Source organism: Triturus cristatus, chromosome 3_2 (genome assembly GCF_964204655.1).
Source record: "Triturus cristatus chromosome 3_2, aTriCri1.1, whole genome shotgun sequence".
Lineage (NCBI taxonomy): Eukaryota > Metazoa > Chordata > Amphibia > Caudata > Salamandridae > Triturus > Triturus cristatus.
This window is the reverse complement of record NC_140584.1, coordinates 316,748,244-316,770,838: the sequence shown is the minus strand read 5'-3', so window position 1 is coordinate 316,770,838 and position 22,595 is coordinate 316,748,244. Positions and strand designations below refer to the sequence as shown.

Sequence of the window (22,595 nt, the reverse complement as noted above, 5' to 3'; positions counted from 1 at the left end):
GGCACAGCACCGAAACCACCATGCTCCACATTGTGGATGATGCCCTCCAAGCCCTCGACCAAGGTAAATCTTGTTTCCTAATCCTCCTGGACCTATCCTCGGCCTTCGACACAGTCAACCATGAAAAATTACTCGAACGCCTCAAACTCAGAATGAGATTAGATGGCACTGTTGTAGATTGGTTTAGGTCCTTCCTCCAGAACCGGTCACAGAGATTCCTGATCAACGGCAACCTTTCATCACCATCCCCGGTCACAGTTGGAGTCCCTCAAGGATCAACCCTGTCCCCCACCCTTTTCAACCTCTACCTAGAACCGCTTACCGAAGTATTGCATGCAGCTAATATCTCCTATCATATGTACGCTGATGACACCCAGATCTGCATCAAAACCTCTTCTCTCGAAAAGATTCTCTCCCTGAACGAAGCCCTGAAACTCACCGTCCAATGGCTCGCATCCAATCAACTCAAACTCAATGCAAAGAAAACAGAATTTCTCCTGATCTCCCCTCCCAATGCCAACCTAGAGATTCAATCATGGATTAAGGCTATCACAGCCTTAAATTGCCCACCGACCATTGTGAACTCGGCTAAATCCCTGGGAATTTACCTTGACACCAACCTTAACATGCGGGACCACATAAACTCTATGGCTAAAACAGCCAGATTCCATCTGAGCTACCTTAGGAAATTGAAACCCTTCCTTGATGCTCCCGACCTAAAAATGGCAGTCCAAGCACTCGTCATCTCTAGACTGGAATACGGCTGCTCAACACTCTCGGGTTTACCCAAGATCTCCCTGGCACCTCTTAAAGCCTGCCTCAATGCGGCCGCCAGACTACTTACCGGCACAAGTAAATACGATCATATTTCCCCACACCTGAAAGCTCTCAACTGGCTTCCCCTGGAAGCAAGAATACAGCTCAAACTAGCATGCATCACGCACAAAGCTTTGCATTCTAACTCCCCTGCATATCTGACACAGAAACTCGTGATCTCCGGAGGAACCAGAAACTCCCGATCCGCCAGCGATTTCCTGCTCCAACCTGCACGCTTTCGAAAAATTTTTTTTTTACAATCGAGCCTTCTCAGGGGCTGCTCCAAGAATATGGAACTCTCTCCCACCCGACATCAGAAGAATCCCCTCACTGACTCACTTCAAAAAGGATGCCAAAACTTTCCTTATGGGCAAATTTCTTGTCTAATATTGCCTCCACTACTTTTATGGCGTGACCTATAACGGCCCACTTCCTCCCTTCTGACTACCGGGTCACCCGAAACATCAGAAACTTGGGACCTGGTCAGAATAATTGAAAACGTACTCTGTAAATATGGTATCTCGCTTTAAGTAATTGGTTATGTAAACTGTAACTACATGCTCCTCTTTACCCTATGTCTTCCTGCACCATACTGCTACTCGAGCTGTAATTGGTCGATTCTAAATCTGTCTGTATATTGCTTTGCTCTCCTGTAAAGTGCTCTGATACCCTAACGGGTCAAGTTTGTGCTCTATAAAACACATAAGATAAAATAAATAAAATAAAATATGTATGGGGCTTCGAAGCTCAATACCTGTCTGGAAGTCACCCTCAAATGTTAGTGAAATGACAAACTAAATTACAGTGTTTCTTTGAGGCCATCGACATTAAGGTGTGAACACTCCAGCTAGCCCACAAACAGGATGAGACTGGAACAAAAGGAGTGCTGATGGCCCCATAATGAGGCATTTGTGTGAAACCCAGGAGGAGCTGAGAGCATGAAGCCTCCCTCACCCCCTGCATGCTGCTGAACTGTACATAAAGAATACGGCACTGGATGTGTGTTGGGTTGGTAAACTGCACTGGAAGGAGTCCGCACAATTTATTGAGGTTTGCCAGGATCCCAGATCCAGCTGAATAATAGGATCCGGATCCAGCCCCCTCATTTCTAGTGTTTCCCTCAAGAGATGCATGTAAAGACAATCTAAACAGAGTTCATTTACTTAGTGGTCATCCTGAAAATCTGGCATGGATGCGACCCGTGGCAAAGATGTATTACATTCTGTAGATTAAGGATGAAACCGTTTTCCAGTTGTGTAGTCAACACGATGATATGGACACAGATGTTTAGATGGATACTACAAATGTAGAAGTGTGCTATTTTAGCAAATTCCTTTTTAGACTATACATCTTTTTACTGATGTGTAATTGTAGGATATCATTAGGTACATTGTATGAGTGCAAACACGGAATAAATTTACATAAACAATACAACTGTTACTGTTTACTCTAAAATCAACTATATTGTAATAGAACTAGTGTGATAAGTATTCATTTATAGAACTACATTTTTGACTCGCACGACTTCCAGCATGTAGCACTTCAGAAAAATATTTAAGGTGGTTACCATTTGATTCCTGTTCGTTGTATTGAACATGTGATATCTCTGTGTCCAGATGTTAATATTAGCGGCCTTTCTTTCCTCCCCAGATGCAGCAACATCATTTTACTGCTCCCCAAACGCCTTGTCACAACCCTACGGCACATCACCTGGCCGTACGTACGTGTCCTGTGTCTGCAAAGCAGGGTACTGCGGAAACGGCATCAGCTGCTACCCTATAGCTACCGGCACCACGGACAAGTGCTGCGTCCCCGGGAGCACCACGTGGAATACTGCGGCCAAGAAGTGCCTCGACGTCAATGAATGCAGCAGTCCCACCACGAACAAGTGCGCCCCTACGACGTCCTGCACAAATGTCCAAACTAATTACGTGTGTTCATCGAGCCGCACGCTCCCGTGCACCCCCGATACTTCTCCCTGTGACGACAACACCGACTGCGTTAAGATAGATGGAACTAACTCATGTGAGGACCCCTGTGACAGCGCCTACCATCAGACGATAAATGGACCCTCTCGCCTCTCCAGTACCACCTCCACTGGCTTATTCCAAACGGATCGGTATCTATTCGGCTGGTACCGGTTCACGGGAGTTTCGGGAGTGAGGATGCAAGAAGGCTGCATTGGACCAGTGAGGTGTGGCTCGGCGCTGCCCTACACTCTCAAAAATGGAAGCCACCCGTCCTTGGGATCTGGGATCCAGACCGTGAAGCTGCTTGTGAACTCCTTGTCGTCCTGCAGTGAGAGCAGCTCCATCCAGATCAAGGCCTGTCCGGATACAAGCGGGAGCACCAACAACGGGTTCTACGTCTACAAGTACTTGGGGCTATTTTCCTTCGACGTTTACTGCACCGGTAAGAGGAGCACAGAGTGGATGAATGAATCAGTGAATGAAGCAACAAATGGGTGTTTTGTCTTTATGCCTATTACCACAAGTGAGTGACGTCTGGACGCTCCGAAGGAGAGATGAAAGAGAAAATGCTGGCGCTTGGCAAACCACCCACTTGAATGATGGCTGTCAACCATGCCATAACGAATATATGTTATTTAGTCAAAGAATGCGAAAATTCAGATTTTAATGTGGAAATCAACATGTAGAAAACTTTGAAGACTATGAGCTGTAGCCATGGTACTCCTGGGTATTGTGGAAATTTACGAGAGAGAAATATTTCACGACGCTTCAGAAACTAACACCCAGTAAACTCAGGGCTAGATTTATCACGCTTTCCCGCTGCAAGCCGCCGCGCTGCATAAAAGGGAAAGGCCAGGAATACACAGGGGCAGATTTACAAGCACATTGCGCCACTTTTGCGTCACTTTTAACATGGAAAAAGTGACGCAAAAGTGGCGCAAGGGGCTTGTAAATCTGCCCCACAGTGTTTATGATTATACAGCGCATTCCTGTCCTTTCCTAGCACTGGCGGACTTTTGGCTGCCTATCGCCAACACAGGCAACCTTGCGTCATGTTGCAAGGGTGCCTGCGTTGTCAACAGGATTGTTTTTGTACCGGAAGGGACACCTTCCTGCACAAAAACAATCCTGAGAGGCATTTTCCTTTTTCTTTATGTGCTGCAGAATGCAGCACACATAGAAGGAGGAAAAAACGAGGAGAAATAAAGACATTTGTCCTCGTTATGCCTGGGGAGGAGTAGCATGTTGATGCATTCCCAGGTCTAACACTAATGATAAGTCTGAAAATGCACCAAGATCCATGATTGGATGCATGGGACCACCGACTCCCCACCCATGGAATGCCTCCCTGCCGCAGAGTAACGCAAAGCACCGATTTATGCTGCTTTGCGTTACTTTAGATTTCTCAAGCTGTGCTGGGTCACACAAGGTGACTTTGCATGGCTTGATATATCTCACTAAGGTTTTGGTTTGCCCTCAAGCCACCTTGCGTAGTCAGCAATATGACTTTGAAGGAGATTTGCGTTTTTATTAACAGATGAAATAGGCCATTAAAATGAAGCTAAACAGAGAAAACCAGAAGTGGCTAGCACCATCTCTCATACATCATACCCAAGTAGGATTTGTTCCGGGGCGTTCCTCTAGGAACCATCTTCGCACTCTTGCCCACACACTATGGTATGCCAAGAATCTTCCGGATGACGCTTTGGCCTTGTCGCTTGACGCGGAAAAGGCGTTTGATCGAATTGAATGGGATTATCTTTTTAGGGTGTTACAAAAATTCGGCCTGGGAGATCAATTCATAAACAAAATACGCTTGTTGTACAAAGATCCTTCGGCACAGGTAAATTGTGGGGGCTTTATCTCAGATCCATTTTCTATCAATCGAGGTACTCGTCAGGGTTGCCCCCTCTCCCCGTTACTCTTTCTTCTAGCCATGGAACCGTTGGCTGCCTCCTTAAGACAATGTACTTATATTAAGGGCATTTCTCTTCCGACAGGAGAATCCAAAATGTATCTCTACGCAGATGATATTCTCCTTACACTCACAGATCTCTCCATCTCTTTACCATCTGTGTTAAAAATAATAGATGACTTCTCCTCCATTTCTGGGTACAAAATTAATTGGAACAAAAGCGAAGCACTGCCCATCTCGAATGGGACCACAATAGCGGCCATTCAAGGTTTTCCTTTTCAATGGAAATCTTCTCATCTCAAGTATTTGGGCATACTAGTGAACAAAGGCCTAGAGAGTATGGTTACGGATAATCTCAATCCCCTCATCGCTCAAATGCAACGTGATTTTGAAAAATGGAAGGCACTGGGTCTCTCAATGTGGGGAAGGGTTCAAGCCGTGAAAATGGTTACTCTTTCCCGTTTTCTTTATGTCCTCGGGATGCTTCCTATTCAAATCCCTTTAACCATGCTACGTTCAATTGATTCTAAGATAAAATCCTTTATATGGAACTCTGCCAAACCCCGTGTCTCAGCTTCAAAACTAAAGGCTCATCGCTCCTATGGAGGAATAGGTCTACCCTCAGTGGAGCATTATGCTTTGGCATTACAGCTTTCTCAAATGTCATATATGCTTTCACATTCATCGGATACACCACAGTGGGTACATCTTGAACGCCACCTTTCATTAACAAACGCAGGTCTTTCTGTTTTATACGGCTCGGAATTTCGTCCCCGAGACTCCACCACTAATCCTATTTTGTCGGCTATGCGTGCTGCTTGGCAAAGGGCACACCGCTTACTGGGCTCACATCCTCGTCTTCATAGAAAAGCCCCATTATGGAATAATTCTGCAATTCGTATTAATAGACAATCAATATCTTGGCCTATTTGGGAAATAGCAGGTGTTTCCACCTTAGATCAACTTTTTTCAAACGGAGATATTAAATCATTTGCCCAACTGCAGGAAGAATTCCATTTGCCTGATATACAAGTCTCAAAATACAACCAGTTACGACAATCCTTACGGCGGAGTCTAGGACCTCCACCATGGCTCTTGCCTGACTCACCAATTGTAACATATCTCCACACTTGGGGTAAGATGAAAGGAGCTACATCTGGCTTTTACCAAACTCTCACTTCGCATCTTTTTTCTCAACCCTTATCGCAAACTTTACGTACTAAATGGCAAACCTTATTATCAGTCTCTTATACTGATAATGAATGGTCTGACATTCTTAACAATCTCAACAAGGGTGCACGTGAAGCACGATTGAAATTTTGCTTATTCAAGATCTTACATGATTGGCACTGGTCACCAACAAAACTGCATAAAGCTGGCTTGCTTCCCCATTCAAACTGCTGGAGATGTGATAGTACGTCTTGTAACATTTCTCATATCATTTGCGGATGTCCAGTGATCCAACCCTTTTGGAATTATATAGGTAAAACCTTACATTCCACGATGCCTCTACAAACTCCACTTTCGCATGCTACCATTCTTCTGCATGATACACGTCAATCACAATCACTCTCTAAACCACAAGCCCGACTCTTACACACAGCCTTAGCTACAGCCAAAATTTGTATAAAACGGCAATGGAAGTCACCTCAACCACCATCACAAGAAATATGGATGGTGGCCATGATTCAAACAGCTTCCTACGAACGTATTATATACAACATACAGGATCAATCTGATCTCTTTCTTCGAGTATGGTCACCTTTTCTAGCTTTAAATACCGATGCTAATATTAATGACCCATCTACACAGTAATTTAATTCTTATCCCTTTTCATTCTCATTCATCATTCATTATTGGTGGTTAATAAATCTTAATACATATTGTGTCTACCTATTTGTTGTTGTTTTTAATACCTACTCACCAGAACACTTACATATCATTCTGTATCTTTTAATATATATATTTATACATCAAGTGAAATTATTATCCCTTATATTCATCTTTTCTCTATTCTTATTGGTTTTCTAGGGTGTCTTCTTTTCTCAGGAACATATTTATATAGCTTTATATAGCATTATGTCTTATATTTGTGTACATTTTCATTTATCGTTTTCTTTTGTGTTCCCTTCTTTGCCTTCCCTTTCTCTCTCCTCCCCCCTTCCCGTAATTCCATCTTTTATGGCCTCAATATAAAGTCAAATATTTGTTTTTGCATGGATCTGTTTATGTATTTATTAAATTATATAATATGATTAATTATTCAGAAAGTTTTATTATATGCTTATATATAACAATTTTCTTATATATTTATTGTATGATAATGCAAACAGTTATTATACTATATGTATTCTTTTGTAAATTTCAATAAAAAATTGAACCACAAAAAAAGAAGTGGCTAGCAACTTTTAGAGCTCTAATAAGACTCAAACTCGTCAAACAGTTATTTTGAGGATTACGGGACGTTTCTAAGAGGTAAACTTCACAACTTCTCACACCTGAATTAGCACCAAGTAAATTTATGCTCTCATTTATGGGATTTTGGCGTAGGGCAGCACAGCAAGGTACCTTGATACGCTGCCCTACACCAAAGTGAAAGAGCAGAAATGCACTGTATTTATGCAATACGGTGCATTTGTGTTCCTTATCCCTTCACTGGCTCCATTTCAGCAGCCTAGAGCCAACGTAGGCACCCTTGCATCATGATGCGAAGGTGCCTCCGTAGCATGCAGGATTGTTTTTGTGCAGGAAGGGCAACTTCCTGAGCAAAATTGATCCCAAGAGGCATTTTTCTGTTTATATGTGTGCTGCAGAATGCAAACATAGAAAGAGGAAAAAACGAGGAGACATAAAGATTCTTCTACTTGTTACATCTCACCTCAGGAGGATTATGGATTTGGCACTTCCCCACGTTTACATGATTTCATAAATCTGGGGCAGCGTCAAAATCCATGGGTGCTGTGCGGCAAAACCCACTGCAACATCTATGGAATGCTTCCCGCGTGCAGAGTAAGGCGATGCAGTGAAAAGTGCTGCGTTGCCTTACTCAAGATTTAGGAGGCCTCTCAAAGTCACACAGTGTGACTTTTCATGGCTCATTTAATCTGGTTGAGAGCCCTGCATCACTCGTGCACCTCTTTACATGGTGCAAAAGTGATACAAGTTTCTCATAAATAAGCCCCTCAATATTCAGTCAGCATTCCGACTTCAAAGAAGAACAGCACTTCTATTGTCAGGTAAGGTTAAAAAGGCCATTCATATTGAAGATAAACAAGGGAAACCAGAAGGGGCTTGCAACTTCCAGATCACTGTAAGACGTAAGCCTGCAAGCACTAGAGGGGCGGTATAAATGGTTATTAAGTCAGGACCACTGTTCAAAGTCAAAGGAACAGAACTTCAATAGCAGGGTATACAAGAAAAAACCACTATACACCTCTGAGGCTGCTGTGAGCGTCTCCAGGGTGTCCCGTTCTACGGCTCCTTTACCAAGGTGGTGATCTTGAGATGCCTATGTGACTCTGGCCTGGTGGGCTGCAATGATCATGTGGCTTCTGAGTTGCTTGGCCACCGAGGTGGTCTCCAGGCAAAACTTCAGTTAACTTGGTCTTGTGCAGGCGTTACTGGAAGTCAGTTCCCCTCTATGCTCGATTGTTCAGCTACCCTTATCATGGGCACTGAGAACAGCAAAGACTCTCCATGGTCAAAGGCTTATCCCCTGCATGAAGAATTAAAGCAACAGAAGGTCGCATCCTCGGCAAACATCTCTTTTAACATTGGTGTTCACACTGGTGTTGCCGAAGTTTGGGTAGATAACAGCCATCAACACAGGAAAACGCAGCCATGTGAGTTTCTCCAAACCAGTGGAAACCGATGCGGATGGTTATTTCTCCTTCCAGCCACTAGATGAGGGAGGGGTGGTAGCCTGGAACTAGGGAACTATGGGTTAGGGAGATTGTCATGCTAGATTGGACAAAGGTTATCATTCAGGGAGATGCACCATCTTGTGCAGCCATGTTCTAGGACACCATCTATTCAGGTTGAACTCAAATGAAACAAAGAAATACCGACACACACACACACACACAGAGGTATGTATACGTGGATGTACATACACTGATATACACCCCATGAATATCCTACACATGGAAAAAGGCAAGGATTTTGGATATTGGGGACTGTATGGAACTATACGGGAGAGGATAGCCCCAGGTCCAGCTCCTGAACCATGTCCCTGTATGGTTAGAAGTCTTTGACATTGCACACCAAAAGGTTCCATACAGAGCCGGGCCTTTATATCCTTTGCCCTTCCATTTGGACCGAGGCCCTATCACAGTGACTAATATTGGCTCCTATGTCTGCATTACTTTTCCTGTAGTTGAGCTATAGGTTGAAAGGCAGACTTTTTATTCTTATTCCATTTGGTACGCCAGCTGTACCCCTGTTTCACATATAGTGTGCCGCCCACTTCGATTAAAATTGCAGTGTTTAGTGATGCTGTGTTGTACATAAAAGTTTCTTTTGTTGGTTTGGCGTTACACTGCCATGGCCATCCATAGGAACATAATCGGTTACAATGGTGATGTGACATGTAATATCACCATTGGTGTAGTTTGTAATATTATCTTTGCCTTCCTGTCCCTGCAGTGGGGGCCAAGCTAGCACTTATTCTTGTTTGAACCATAACTGGTACATTTCAATCATATTTAGAGTTAAAGTTGCAGTTGCATAGATTCACAGGGAATGTCCAGCAGGCTGGCTCACCACCAGAAGAATAATGATCAGAATACACCAACCATCAGTCACCTTTTGGCTGGTGGGTGGGGGCATTTGAGGGTAAGCTAAACCTCTACCTTGGTTGTACCCTACTGGTGAATGTCATAAACACATTGAGCACTTTCAGTGGACTTACAGATACTCATATCCACCAACTGACACAGTTCACACCTGGTAAAGTGAAAAAGGGGCAAGATGGCGCTGTTCTCCCAAGCATGCAAGGATTTTTCTTCCTACAGTGTTGTCAGTGATTTGATACACTTCCCACAGTGCAGTTTCTAGAGGGTCCATCATCCTGGACAATACACTCGCAGCATCAGTCTTGATGAGAAGAGTTTTGTGAGGGGGACGTTCATTTTTGTAGGGGCTTCAATGGATATACTGTTGTTTTTATAGGATTAGTCATTATCGACTTTTGTGGGAGGTCAGAGAAAGGGGTATAATTAGTGAACTGCTCTCTCCTATAATAAATCATGAATGCAGATATATGGCTACACTTTAAGATGAGGTGTTAGATCTAGTCAAGTAAGAAAAGAGGTACAAAAGACACTGCTTTCTAATCAACACATTTCTGGTCTACCAAAAGAACTTAAGAAATTCCAATATTTTCAGGTTAATTTGTAAAATTGACATCCAGCCAGTACAATGTGATTTTTAGATGTTCAGAAATGCCTGCAAAATGACATTAATATCTACAACTAACCTCCCTCCATAGAGCCACATCTCCTACCACCTGTAAAACCTCCACTCGCTCTCCTTACACAAACGTCCACAGTTCAGGTTACTCACTCACTCACAAATGCAAAGCACTCCACAATGTAGGCCCCACCTACCTGAATGACTACATCGGCTTCCACATCCCATCCAGACTCCTGTGCTCTGCAAACCGAGTTGTCTTCACGGTCCCCTGTTTCCAAAGAGTCTGAGGCTCGTACCCGGCTCCGAAAGCCTGGAACGCACTCCCCCTCACATTAGGGCTGCCAGCTCAGACCAAAAAATGGAACACTTGGCTCTTCCCATAGGTCACAGGAAGGGGAGCCAGCAATCTACCCATTCACAACAGTGCCAAAATACCCTCGCAGGTGAGATGTACTCTTTACAAGTTAACATAACATACCATACCATACTATACCATACCATACTTTACCATAACATAACATAAAATAACATAAAATAACATAGGAAAACATAGGTGTTACTGTAATCTTTATTCTCCTTGAGATCTCAGCTATAGTAGATGAAGAGTAGAGGTGTGTAAAATCTCAGTTTTATGTCATCTGTTTCAAAAAATTTGTGAAAACTTTGCAAATTACACTTTTGCAGTGAAATATGTAACTTGCATGCCTTTTTTAACCCTCATACTCACCACAAATAAAAAGATACTGGCATGAGAGTTTTTTGAGCAGAAAATCTCTCTCATCAAGATATTTTCTGAGAGAATCAGTCACATGCTTGTATCTGGCCAGACTTTTTTTTACGAGAGGTGTGCCCTTCGAGTAGGTAAAGTTAAGCAAAATCACATACTGCAAAATTTCATGAATTTTGCGTAACACAAAATTAATGAATTGACCGATTTCACTAGTGTGTGTACAATTTCTGTTAGGCCTAATGAAGAGAGGATTAAGACTATTAGAAGGGGCTCCATAAAATCATTTTTTGCTAATGTCACTTATTAATTACCGTTTATTACTGTTATAAGAACATATGAAATACTACCAACTGATCAAGAGAAGCCATGCTTAAGTTCGCTTTTCAGGTCCTTTGTACACTGTGGAATGTTAGGACAATATTTCCCAAGACCTGGTATGAAAAAAGTTGGCAAGAGTTCAAGCGAAAAAGTTTGAAAGAAGTTTGTACAAGTGTTCTAGAAAGAATGCAATTTCTGTGATATGTATTTGGCTTACAAAAAATGTGCTTGTCATTTAAAACATGCTTTCTATAGCAGTTTTAATGGTGAATGTGAATTGCTAATTCTATATAACCAACCTATTTGATGTGAGCACCTCTATATCCAGACTATGAGCCTGATTCACAAGTGTAAATATGCACATATATATTTACTAAGGTGTTTATTTACTCCTACGCCTCGGTGTAACTCTCCACTTTGTTGCTATTTACTATTTCAGAATGATTATTTACACTTCGAGCCTCCTACTTTAGAATCTACAAGCAATAAAGTTACTAATAGTAACCACTCACTTGTTGGTGAATGTTATGCTACTGAGGTGTAGAGCTCCCCATGACAAAGTAAAGAGAAATTATTAAAGCTTAAACAATGATTTTAACATACAATATAAATGTAAATGTAAATTAATTTAAATGATTTATTATTGACATGTAAATGATAAAAGACAATTTTTCAGAACACTTAAATTAAATTTGCATTAAATAATAAAATCATTTAAATATATTAATATAGTTTATAAATATGTATATATTTTTGTAAACAATGATCTCACTAAAATTTTTCTAAATCTATTTTTATTGAACACACAACAGATTGTAAAGTATCTATTACACCAGAGCAGTCGCACATCCATATAGGTTAAGCAATAGGCCAGTTTCCATTTCCCATTATTAACCCCAAGTCATCCCCTTAGTCTCATTCTTGTGATCATCGATAGTAGCTACTCCCGAGGTGACTCCGCTTAGTAGGGTGGAGGGGGCAATGCACAGTCCATTTACCCCAGATCTGTTCCCATTTTTTGGAGCAGCCCCTACCTTCGTAGACAAATTTCTAAGCAACCACGCACCACTCCATATCTTTCTCCCACTTCCCAATGGTTGGTGCTATTTGTGCTCCCCTCCCCCAAACTCAAGCAATGTTTCATTTCGCAATTGTCATCCCCATAGTCACCCAGATTTGTTCTTCTTGGATCTGATCCGTTGCCCCCTCAAATATATTAAGGAGACACCACTTTGGTGTGGGTAGTAGGTCCACCCCACATACCGCCTGCATAATGCGCATAACCGCCTCCCAATAAAGCCTCACCACTGGACATTCCCATAGTATGTGGTAAAAGGTACCCTCCTGTCCACATAATCTGCAACACCTAGAGTCCAGTCCTCTGCCGATTTTGACTAATGTACTACTGCAGAGGTAGGATCTATGGAGTACTCTGAGCTGGATTAAACTGAGTTTTGATGATATAGCCACTAACCCTGGGCGTAGTTCGCGAAGAAGCGCTACGCGAAGCTACGCAAAGTGCACTTAGCACTACGTGAGCTACGCGTAGCACTTCGCGAACTGCGTAGTACCCTGTTCGCACTGTGCCAGATGCCGTTTTCAATGATTGGCACAGTGCGGACAAGCATCCGGCCCTGTGCAATCATTGAAAACGGCATCTTGCACAGTGCGAGCTGTAGTTTTCTGCCGCTCAAGTAGATTTTTACTCGAGCGGCAGCTTTCTCAACGCAAACTGGTAGTTTCTCATCGCGAGCGGTTGCGAGCATACGCGACCACTCGCAATGAGAAACCTGATCTCCCCGCGTTGAGAATCTCGCCAGGAGGTTTATTTTCCACGTTCGCGATCGCCAACTTGATGTTGCTGATCGCGAACGAGGAAAAAGTCTTGCTGGGATGTCATTTTGCTTGCTCGCGGTCGCCAACTTGACGTTGAGGACTGCGAGCAAGCAAAAAATGACCTCTGCACTACGCAACGCTACGCGTGTTTGCACTGTGCTACGTGCAATTTGCGTAGTGCGAAGTAGTGCAGACTTCGCAAACTACGCGAGCGTAGCGTAGTGCTTTGCCCAGGCTTAATAGCCACTTCTTTATTGGAAGCGAGGGCCTCCTGCCATTCTTCGTCCTCCAGTTCCCCTAGGCCAATTTGCCAATGTTCTTGGAGACGCAGCAGGGGGTCATGAGAGTTATTGACTAGTTTTTGATAGGTCAGAGAGATCGCTCGGTGAGCCATAAGGTCGGTTAGTAGTCTGTCCTCTAATGGGGATGCTTCCGGGAGGCTGATCCCCTGTGGAATAGGCATCATTAAGGCATGTCTTATTTGTAGATACCTGAATGTTTCGCTGGTGGCCAGATTCTATTCTCGCTGAAGGTCTGCAAATGGGGCAACCTCTCCCCTAGACCATAGATCCCCCACTCTTGAGATTCACGAGGTCCCATTTTTCAAAGCCTGGGCACCCACGTAACATACCCAGCCTTTCTGCATCCCAAAGTGGTGCAGCCTGGGTAACTCTTTTTTGCCACCCCAACTTCTTGTGTACTAAATGCCACAGCTTGAGGGTGTATTCAGTTGGACATGTGAGATGGCGGTGCTTGGGGTTAGTATATAGTGCATGTGTGTATCCCCGGGACCCAGAAGGAATCTATCCATTCTGTAGGCCGGTTTATTATGTACCTGGTGTACCCATTGGTTGACGACTGCTAGTTGAGCTGCCCAGTAATATGGCTGGATATCTGGCAATGCGATTAAGCCACCATACCACCCTCTTACCTGCTTCGGCATAGTGATTCATGATGGCTCCCCATCCCAAAGCAGGGTTCTTACCTCACTGTCTATAAGCCCCGAATTAGGACCTCTGAACAGTGTGCAGTGCATTTTGTAAGGCGCATAGAAATCACAGGAGTGGCATCTTCTTTAATAAGGCCACTTGTCCAAGTAGCGACAATGATCTCCAGTACCAGACATCTCCTTGCAGTCGCTTTAAAGGGGACTGAAGGTTATGTGTGTAGAACAAATCTGGGTCAGTCGTTACAAATATGCCAAGGTAACGGAAACCTTCTGTCACCACTGTCGCCTCACACTCTGATGGCAGGATCAGGGTTGGGTTGTGTAATATGTACATTGTGGACTAGGTTCAGTTTATAGTGTAAGCGGAGTACTTGCCGAAGTTAGTAAAACATATTTAGGATTCTGGCAATGGAGCAATGTGGTGCAGCGACGTATATTAATATATTGTCAGCATATAGGGAATTCTTATCTTCTCATCCTTCAGACTAACTGAGTCCCCGAATCAGAGGGTCAGCCTGGCCCAGGTCGCCAGAGGCTCAAGAAGTAAGGCAAATAGTAGCTGCGACAGGAGACAACCTGCAGTGTTCCACATCTGAGGGTGAATGGTCTTGAGATTCATCCATTCACCACCACCTGCATCAAGGGCTCCATGTATGGGAGCCAAATCCATGTAAAAAATTTGGACTGAACCCCAGTCGCTCTAAGGTTGCAAATAAGTATGACCATTGGACAGTGTCGAAGGCCATACATGCGTCCTGGGAGAGCACCACTGTGTCCTCTCTATAATATACACCCTGCCAAGTAGTCCATAGAGTCCTCACAGGTTGAGCACCGTATTTCTACCCGGCATAAAGCCGGACTGGTCCAGATGTACCAATTTAGAGATGTGTTGAATTAGTCCGGATGCCAGTAGCTTAGCCAGTATCTTGGCCTCAGCAATGAGTAGCAAAATGTGCCTGTATAAGGCGCATTTCTCTGCTGGTTTACCCGGTTTGTGAATTACTATGATTGAGGCCAGTCACTGTTCTTCAGTTAGGCAGCCTGCTTGTCAACTCTCCAAGTACACTGAGAGCAGGTGGGGTGCCACGCAGGAGGCAGTCAACTTATTGTGCTCTTTTGTGAGGTTGTTTGGCCCCATTGCCTTTCCTGATGGAATGCTATGGAGAGCAGTGGCTATTTCCTCGGCCGTGGGGTCGTTCACCCGGGATGTCGAGTCTACCTGGGAGAGTATTGGGAGGGGGAGATCTGTCAATAGCTCCTTAGAGTCATCAGCTGTGGCCATGAAGTTGGGGGAGTACAGGCGTGAATAATGAGCAGCAAAGGCCTCAGCAATGTCCTGTGGCTCCCTCACAGTCTCTCCTCTCTCTGTGGAAATTATGGGGACCCATCGGCTCACACGTTCACGCCTCTCAAGCCAGGCCAGCAATTTTTCAGCCTTTTCTCCAATTTCATGAATTTTATATTGTGTCGCTGACTATTTGGTCCTTGCCACCTCCATCACAGGGTCTCTATATTCTTGTTTTTTAAGGTCTAGGGCATGCCTAAAGGCTTCCATGTTATCTACCTTCAACTTAGCTTCCCAGTCGAATATGTCGCTTTCCAGCATCTCTATCGCCACTCTCTTATCCTTATCTTATCCCACTGTGAAGGAAAGCCCCTGTCCCTTAATCTCTTTATTGAAGTGCTCCCAAGGAACCTGCAAGGGTATCACTGATGCCTCGTTTTTCTTGAAGTAAAGTTCTGTGGTGTGTATCTGCTCAGCTCATATCTGTGGGTTTTTTAAGTACCAGGCGTGCAGTGTAATGGGCCGCCAGGCGCATGGTGCACCCTTTGAATAACAGGCCGATAGAGGGGAGTGATCTGAGATTCTTTGTGCCAGATGGCGCACATCTCTGAAATTGGGAACAAGGTCGGCCATGGCGAGGACATAATCTATTCACAAGTGGCTATTGTGTGTCCTGAATAAAATGTGTACTGTTGCGCCTGAGGGTTGCTAGTATGCCAAACAGCGGTGAGCCCCAGGGCCATAAGGAAATCTGCTAAACAAGAGTGGCCGTGCAGTGGGCACCTTGAGGGGCAGCAATCCTTTAGATCACATAATGTCATATTTATATCTCCTCCTATCAGGAGCTCTCTGGTTAGTCTAGAAGGAACTTGCTCAGGTCCGGTATGGCAATACTATGTAGCGCTGGCAGCCTATAAACCAACACAATATTTACAGTCTTCCCCTCTCATATACCAGTGATTGCCGCATATCAGCCCAGTTCATCCGTAAAAGACCGTTCCACAGTTAAGGGGAATTGTTTCCTTTAAAGTATTCCCAGTCGCCTCGACCCAGTGGTGAAGCCTAAGTGCAATGCTAGCTTATAGACCCATCTGTCCAGTGCTTTGCAGGAGTTTCCTACTAAGTGTGTCTCTTGTAGGAGGACCACATCCGGTGAGTATTGAAGTACCATCCCTTGTTTCATTTTATCTCCTAGGCCATTGACGTTCCAGGATAGGCGTTGCATCGTGGGGCTATTCATGATGTCAGTCATGTATCAGCAGTGGGGTGTGCTCTTCTTTCCCCGCATAAAGAGTGAGCCTGTAGGTGGAACTTGAGGTCGATATCATAGTTGTTTCTTAGTTTCTCTTCTCTCTACGGTGTATGAAACTGTTTGTTGCCCTTCCTCGTAGGACAAGCCAAAGAGATTGAGTATGACAACTGTCCCCTCCCGTCTCTTTCAGTCCCTACTGTTAGAACTTTAAAACTGTTCCCTCAAACTGGGAAAAAATTAACCTCCCTTCCTGCTTCCCTGCCAGGCAGACATAAAACTACCCGCCTCCCCAACTCTGCAGAGCACCTGTCGTCCCAACCCGACCTGAACTATGGGGACAATGGTCCAGCCTTGCTTGTTCCGTATCCGAATATTATAGCATCAGTGGTATCAATAACATGTAGGTCACCAAGATGCCATGGCGGAGCAATCTTGACAGTCCCCTTCAAGGCTAAGGCTGTGTACTGTTCTAAACTCTTCGCGTGAGTTCAGTGCAGCGTTGGACTTTTAAGTCTTTGGAAGATGCCGCCTAGAGTTTCCAGCTAATGCCATTGCCATTAGCACGGATGCGTGATCATCAATCAAGGCTCCGCCTTTGAGGTTAGTGGGTTGTCAGTTGATTCTCACACATCTGGGTCGGTGCCTCCTGCATTTAACTCCATGTTCTTTAATGGTTTCCCTTGTTCACATGTCTCTTCTTGCTTTCTTGTCCAGTTTGGTTTGGTGGGAGCTACAAACTCCCTTCCATCCTGTCATTATGCACAGTTTGCAGCGAGGTGATGGGGCAGTTCAACAACTGCGAGCAACTCACCCAGGTAGGCACCACCGCCTGCCTGTGGATGTTCTGTTGCTCCATGCAGCCTGATGTTTTTCCCCCAGGGAAGTTGCCACTTCTCTGTGGTCCTCTACCCTCACTGAAGCACCAGCTTGCCGCAAGTACTCCAACTCTTCACCCCACTAGGTCACGGTTTCTGAGGTGGGGGGTGGTAGTTGTTCACCTCCGGTGGGGTTTTCTTGTTTAGTTTGTGCACAGCATTATTTCGCAGTCCGCTGTGATGGTCAATCCGGTTTTTACTGTGCCAGCGTGTGGTCTCTCTTTCTTCCGTTCTACTCAGTGCCCTTCTTTAATATCACCATGGTTCTACCCCAGGCTGGTCCTGATGCAAGCCCATGTCCAGTGCGGGCTGCTTTGCTGGCTCTAGCGGGGCCCTCCACCCCCTTTGTCTCCCCAGTGGTCGGAGATTTTGCGTGCTCGCCTTTTATTGTATGGCATTGAGCCTATCGAGTTCGGCCCATCTCTGCGTGCTGTGCCGGGTAGATCATCGGGGCCACTCCAGGGAGACTCCAGAGTTTTGCCTCGTGCTCTGGGAGGCCTGCACTCCTGTTCCCCAGTGCCACAGGCCTCCTCAGCTTCCCGGTTGTCTACTGTTTGAACCGGCAGCTGTAATGCTGCTTTGCTGCTAGGGGCCTCCCGAACCCTCGGTAGCAGTGATTCCACGCTCCTTTGCCCCCCGCACTGCCGGGCTCCCTGGCTATTCTGCTATAGCCAGCTCTCTCCCTCTTTATTCGGACACATTCCTGTCTGCCAGGACCTGGTTGCCGCTGCTTGCAGTTGGAGGTTAGGCACCTTGTTCCTGTGCAGCCAAGAGGGCGACATTCCGTATTCTCTGCACTGCTAACAGTGTCACACTGCCTTTGGGAGCACAAGTCACTTTAGCTCCTGGATACAGGCCTCGATTCACCTCCCACTCGGTCGGTGTCACTGACACCTCGGACGTCGCTGGATGGTACCGGTAGGCTTTTGCCCATTAGCGACCCCTCATGTGACGGCACTATGCATGGATAATGTGACAGATCTACTGGGATTTTAGCAGTGGGCCGTGTGAGCATTCTTAGTTATCAGCCATATTGCTCATCCATCGGCCATGCCCCTCCCTCATTAACGTTTAAATTCTTTTTAATATTCAGTAAACTAGTTAAAAGTTATATATTCAATTAGTTTAATCGAAGTTGTTTTTTAAAAAAAAGTTTAAAAAATGTTTTAATGTTTATTAGATTGCTTACATTTTTTTATCAAAAAATGTATATAATTTGTAAATCTTAAAATATGCACACACATTCATGTATGGGCATGGTAGTGTGTAATTTAAATGTTAAAATCATTTCATTTATTTATTTGGACCATTTTATAAATGACAATTGTCTTACTCTTTTGTTAGTGTGTGTTTTGTATTATCATGCCCCTCCCAAACCCCTCATCACATTTTTCTAAACCCCTCCCTGTTAGTGGTAGTTATTCCTCACTTTCCCACCACTCATAAAGGCCCCTCTCACATTTACCAGCATCTTCGCTACTGTGGCAGAAATCTCTTCACAGAAAAGACAGAAAAGGCAGAGGTCTCCAGATGTAGGGTTATGAATTGTATTTTGTAGTATGCGGGTAGCCCTATGTGTTTTATTGCACACCCCTGTACTTCAATAACAACAGTATGGGCCCTATTACGATGTCGGGAAGAGTTTCCTCTGCCCAACATGGCCTCGGCCAAGGGACTGACCAACACCCAGTCGGCGGTCCCAACCAACCTATTAGGATGTGACCGTACACTGTTCAGTCACATGCCTGTACTTTAAAATGGGAGCATTTATTCCAGCCGGAATATATGCTCTCATTGTAAAATAGGAGGTGCAGTTCATCCCTGTACCCCATGGCAGGCACCTCAAGATGCCTGCCACCATGTGTAGGGATCAACAGGGTGCCCCCTCGGGCTTCAGCCAGAGGCCGTGCACCCCTGGGGCCCTGCTGAGGACCCTAAAGTCAACTTCTAACAGTCTTTCTGTGTCAGAAAAGCCAACATGGTAATCCCTCGGGCGGAAAGAGTTGCCCTTGGGATTACTGAAAGCATTCCGACTGGGGGACAGGTTCCATGACCCCATTGGAAGCCAGTCTGAATGACCAGTTGCATTCCTTCCCAACCACCCAGCTGATTACGATGCGGTCGGAAACGGCCCCTAGGTCTCTGTAATGACATCATGTGATGGAATGTCATATTAGTTGCTAGGATGTGATTTGCATAGTAGAAGGTTCCAAATCAGTTACAGGCTAGTGATTGATGTGGCGTCTCTGGAAAGTATTGTGGGGGGCACGAGCTCCAAGCTCAACAATCTACCAACAGACACAGTAACTTTAATGTCAAGCCCACTGACTGAGTGTTTGAAAAACAAAGTACTTTTAATTACACATTAGTACTCAACATTGCACAGTTTAGTTGCAAATACACAGTGGTACCCCAGATTATGCGTCCTTTGTTAGTGCAATACCACATTCCTCCTCTCTGTCCTTTATCCCACCTGGGTGACCCTTTCTAAGATTGTCCCATAGAGATGAATAATTAAGGATCAAGTCTCCCACAAATCAAATATGCAGTCATTTTACTGTTCATTCTTGTTCTACTCACTGCTGTCATGGTGAGCAGAAAGACAGTCTTTTGTCCTCATACTCACTTCAGTGTATTTTCAATGGATCAGCCCGACAGGAGCCTGCTGTAATCACATACAGCTTCTGCAGGGAGGTGGGGCACAGCTCGCATATTCACCAAGCGCGGGCGTCCTGGACTATTAGATGTTTCCTAATGGGCTCTGCTGCTGCTGAGTGGGTGTCCCTGATAGTCGCAGTCTACTTGCAGGCTCACAAAGACATATGGTAAAGCATTTGTGGCCCAAACTACACTGATGCACATGGCAAGGCAGTTTCAGTCCATCCTGGGCAAGTACACACAGTCAGACAATTGAAGACACCCCCCACTCCCTGGGCCAGTACACAGGGCATTTGCAACCCACACCAGCACCAATATACATGGCAAGGCAGATGCAGCCTGCCATAGACCAATTGATATAGTCTTTTGTGGTTCTTATTAGGAACTGCAGAGAGAGACTGCAAGCCCCTCTGCTGCACGGTTCACTTCAGGCTTCACTCTTTCAGGCAGTCTGATTTCTCTGGGTGTTCCTCAGGCCAAAGCCCCTCTGCAGCAAGGTTCACTTCAGGCTTCACTCTTTCAGGCAGTCTGATTTCTCTGGGTGTTCCTCAGGCCAAAGCACCGCTGCAGCAAGGTTCACTTCAGGCTTCACTCTTTCAGGCAGTCTGATTTCTCTGGGTGTTCCCTAGGCCAAAAACATGATGGGCTTCTCCTACAAAGTCTCTCCTCCTGTAAGGGCAGACAGATTCTTTCCCTCTTTCAAATGGAAGGCAGCTTCGAGGTAATAGGCAGAATCTCTGCTTCCCTGGCAGAAAGTGCAGGCTTCAGGTAATGACACCTCACCTCTGGCAGATTAGCTGTTTGGCAGACACCAGCCCTGATCACACAGCAGTCTGTTAGTACTTTATGGAACACTCCCTTCCATGGTCATGAAAAACATGGAACTGCAACCAAGTTGGATTTTTCGGGTCCCACCTTTATTGACAGTTTCTAGTTTGGGTACGTGGATCCGCTCTCTGAAGCTTCAGAAATGATTTGCCCTCCAGATACTGCTTTCACGCAAAGTGATGTAGGTAGCATTTGGGCTGTGTCTAAATCGAACACTGATAATATAGTCACAATAATGTGAGGTTTCTATACCTGGCTGTTATCAGCCTCTCTGAAGCAGTAATCAGTGAGAGGCAAAAGAGCAGGTTGGGGTTAGAATCTTACTCACCTTGAAAAACAGAAACTGCAATCCAAATGACAGTGCTTAGGAAGAACCAATCAGCAACCCCTTACTAATAAAATCTTAATGCAGTGTCAAATGATAGCCCTGTGTCCATCTCTGAGCTTCTGTGTCTGTATCTCTACTCTCCAGACACACAAGTTCAGACAATACACTTCCACTTTCTGGGGAAGCTATTATTATCCTTCATCTTGTGTCATGCTAAACCAGGGGCGTCCAAAATGGATCCCGCTGACTTCAGTACACAGACTCATACACAGGGAGTCCACAGAGAGGCCTGCTACCAAACCAGAACCACGCACATAATATTTACTTTTCAAATAACAGTAGAACTTTACAGATGAGGGGCGCTGGAAAACTTTCCTCTATGAAGGATCAGTCCAAGCTTTTTGCCTTCCTCCTCCTATTCTCCTGTCCTTATTTTTGTTGCCATTAGGACTCTGAGTACTTTACCACTGCTAACCAGTGCTAAAGAACACATGCTCTCTTCTCTAAATGTTATGTAACTGGTTTACACCTGTTTGGCATATTTAGTTGTTAGAAATTGGGTTTCTGGTGAAGTACCGGGGATTTTAGGACCCCAGCGGTGCCAGGGATAGCACCCTATGACTTCACGTTATCCTATTGCTGTAGTATTATAAAAGACGCTCTCATGGTAATGCAACAAAGAAACTGGCAGAAGAAGCTGAAATATGAAAAAGACATCTTTATTAAACATTAAATGAGTGAGACTACGTCGCACAGAAGCCTTAGCAACTGAATGAGGCAGTCTGCAGAACGAAAACCAGTGTTCTCTTTTATAATGCATATTATGCTCTGGGCAACACCGCCCTTCTCTTGCAGTTGGTCATTCACATATTTTACTTCAAAGAACAAGCAGAGTCATGATTGCAATCTCACATTTCAGTTCAGCCAGCCCGCAATTATTTACCGAGCAAGGCTCAGATCCCACATCTGACCCCAATAAACATGAGCATCTCCTGTTTTAAGAAACAGGCCATAAAGCAGGAACAAGCAGGTGCGAAAGTGATTAGCCGGAGGCTTGTGTGCGATGAAAGGACTTTATGGTGTGTCAAGCCCTGATGCTAATCACAGGTGGCCGGAGGAAGGGGAGCTCGTGAGACCGGACTGACCTGGGGCAGCGGAGACCAGCTGCCCAGGTCATGGAGAAGTCAAGCAGAAAGTACATTTATTCTAAAGGCCCGTACTTGCTTATGTGTTTGTCTATGTGAGGGCAACTTATTAAGATGGCCACCGCTCCAAGATGGAACCCACGGAGTCAATGTAGAATAACGTATACATAGTGCATTTGGCAATGGGACGTTATGCAAAGCGCTTGTAAATACCGCATTGACCAATCGCGGTTTGCTAATACATGAATAAACAGGGGTAGGGCCCTGTCTCCTACGTG

The 22,595-nt window shown here is 44.8% G+C and overlaps 1 protein-coding gene across 1 annotated transcript in view; it reads left to right on the top strand.

Moving 5' to 3' along the window:
* The window catches only part of LOC146857262 (uncharacterized), a 107,627-nt gene that overhangs the window by 64,007 nt on the left and 21,025 nt on the right, over positions 1–22,595 (top strand). Inside the window, exon 3 of the mRNA XM_085647773.1 lies at positions 2,467–3,228. Coding sequence (XP_085503899.1) covers positions 2,467–3,228 — 762 coding nt within the window. The remainder of the gene's footprint in view (positions 1–2,466; positions 3,229–22,595) is intronic.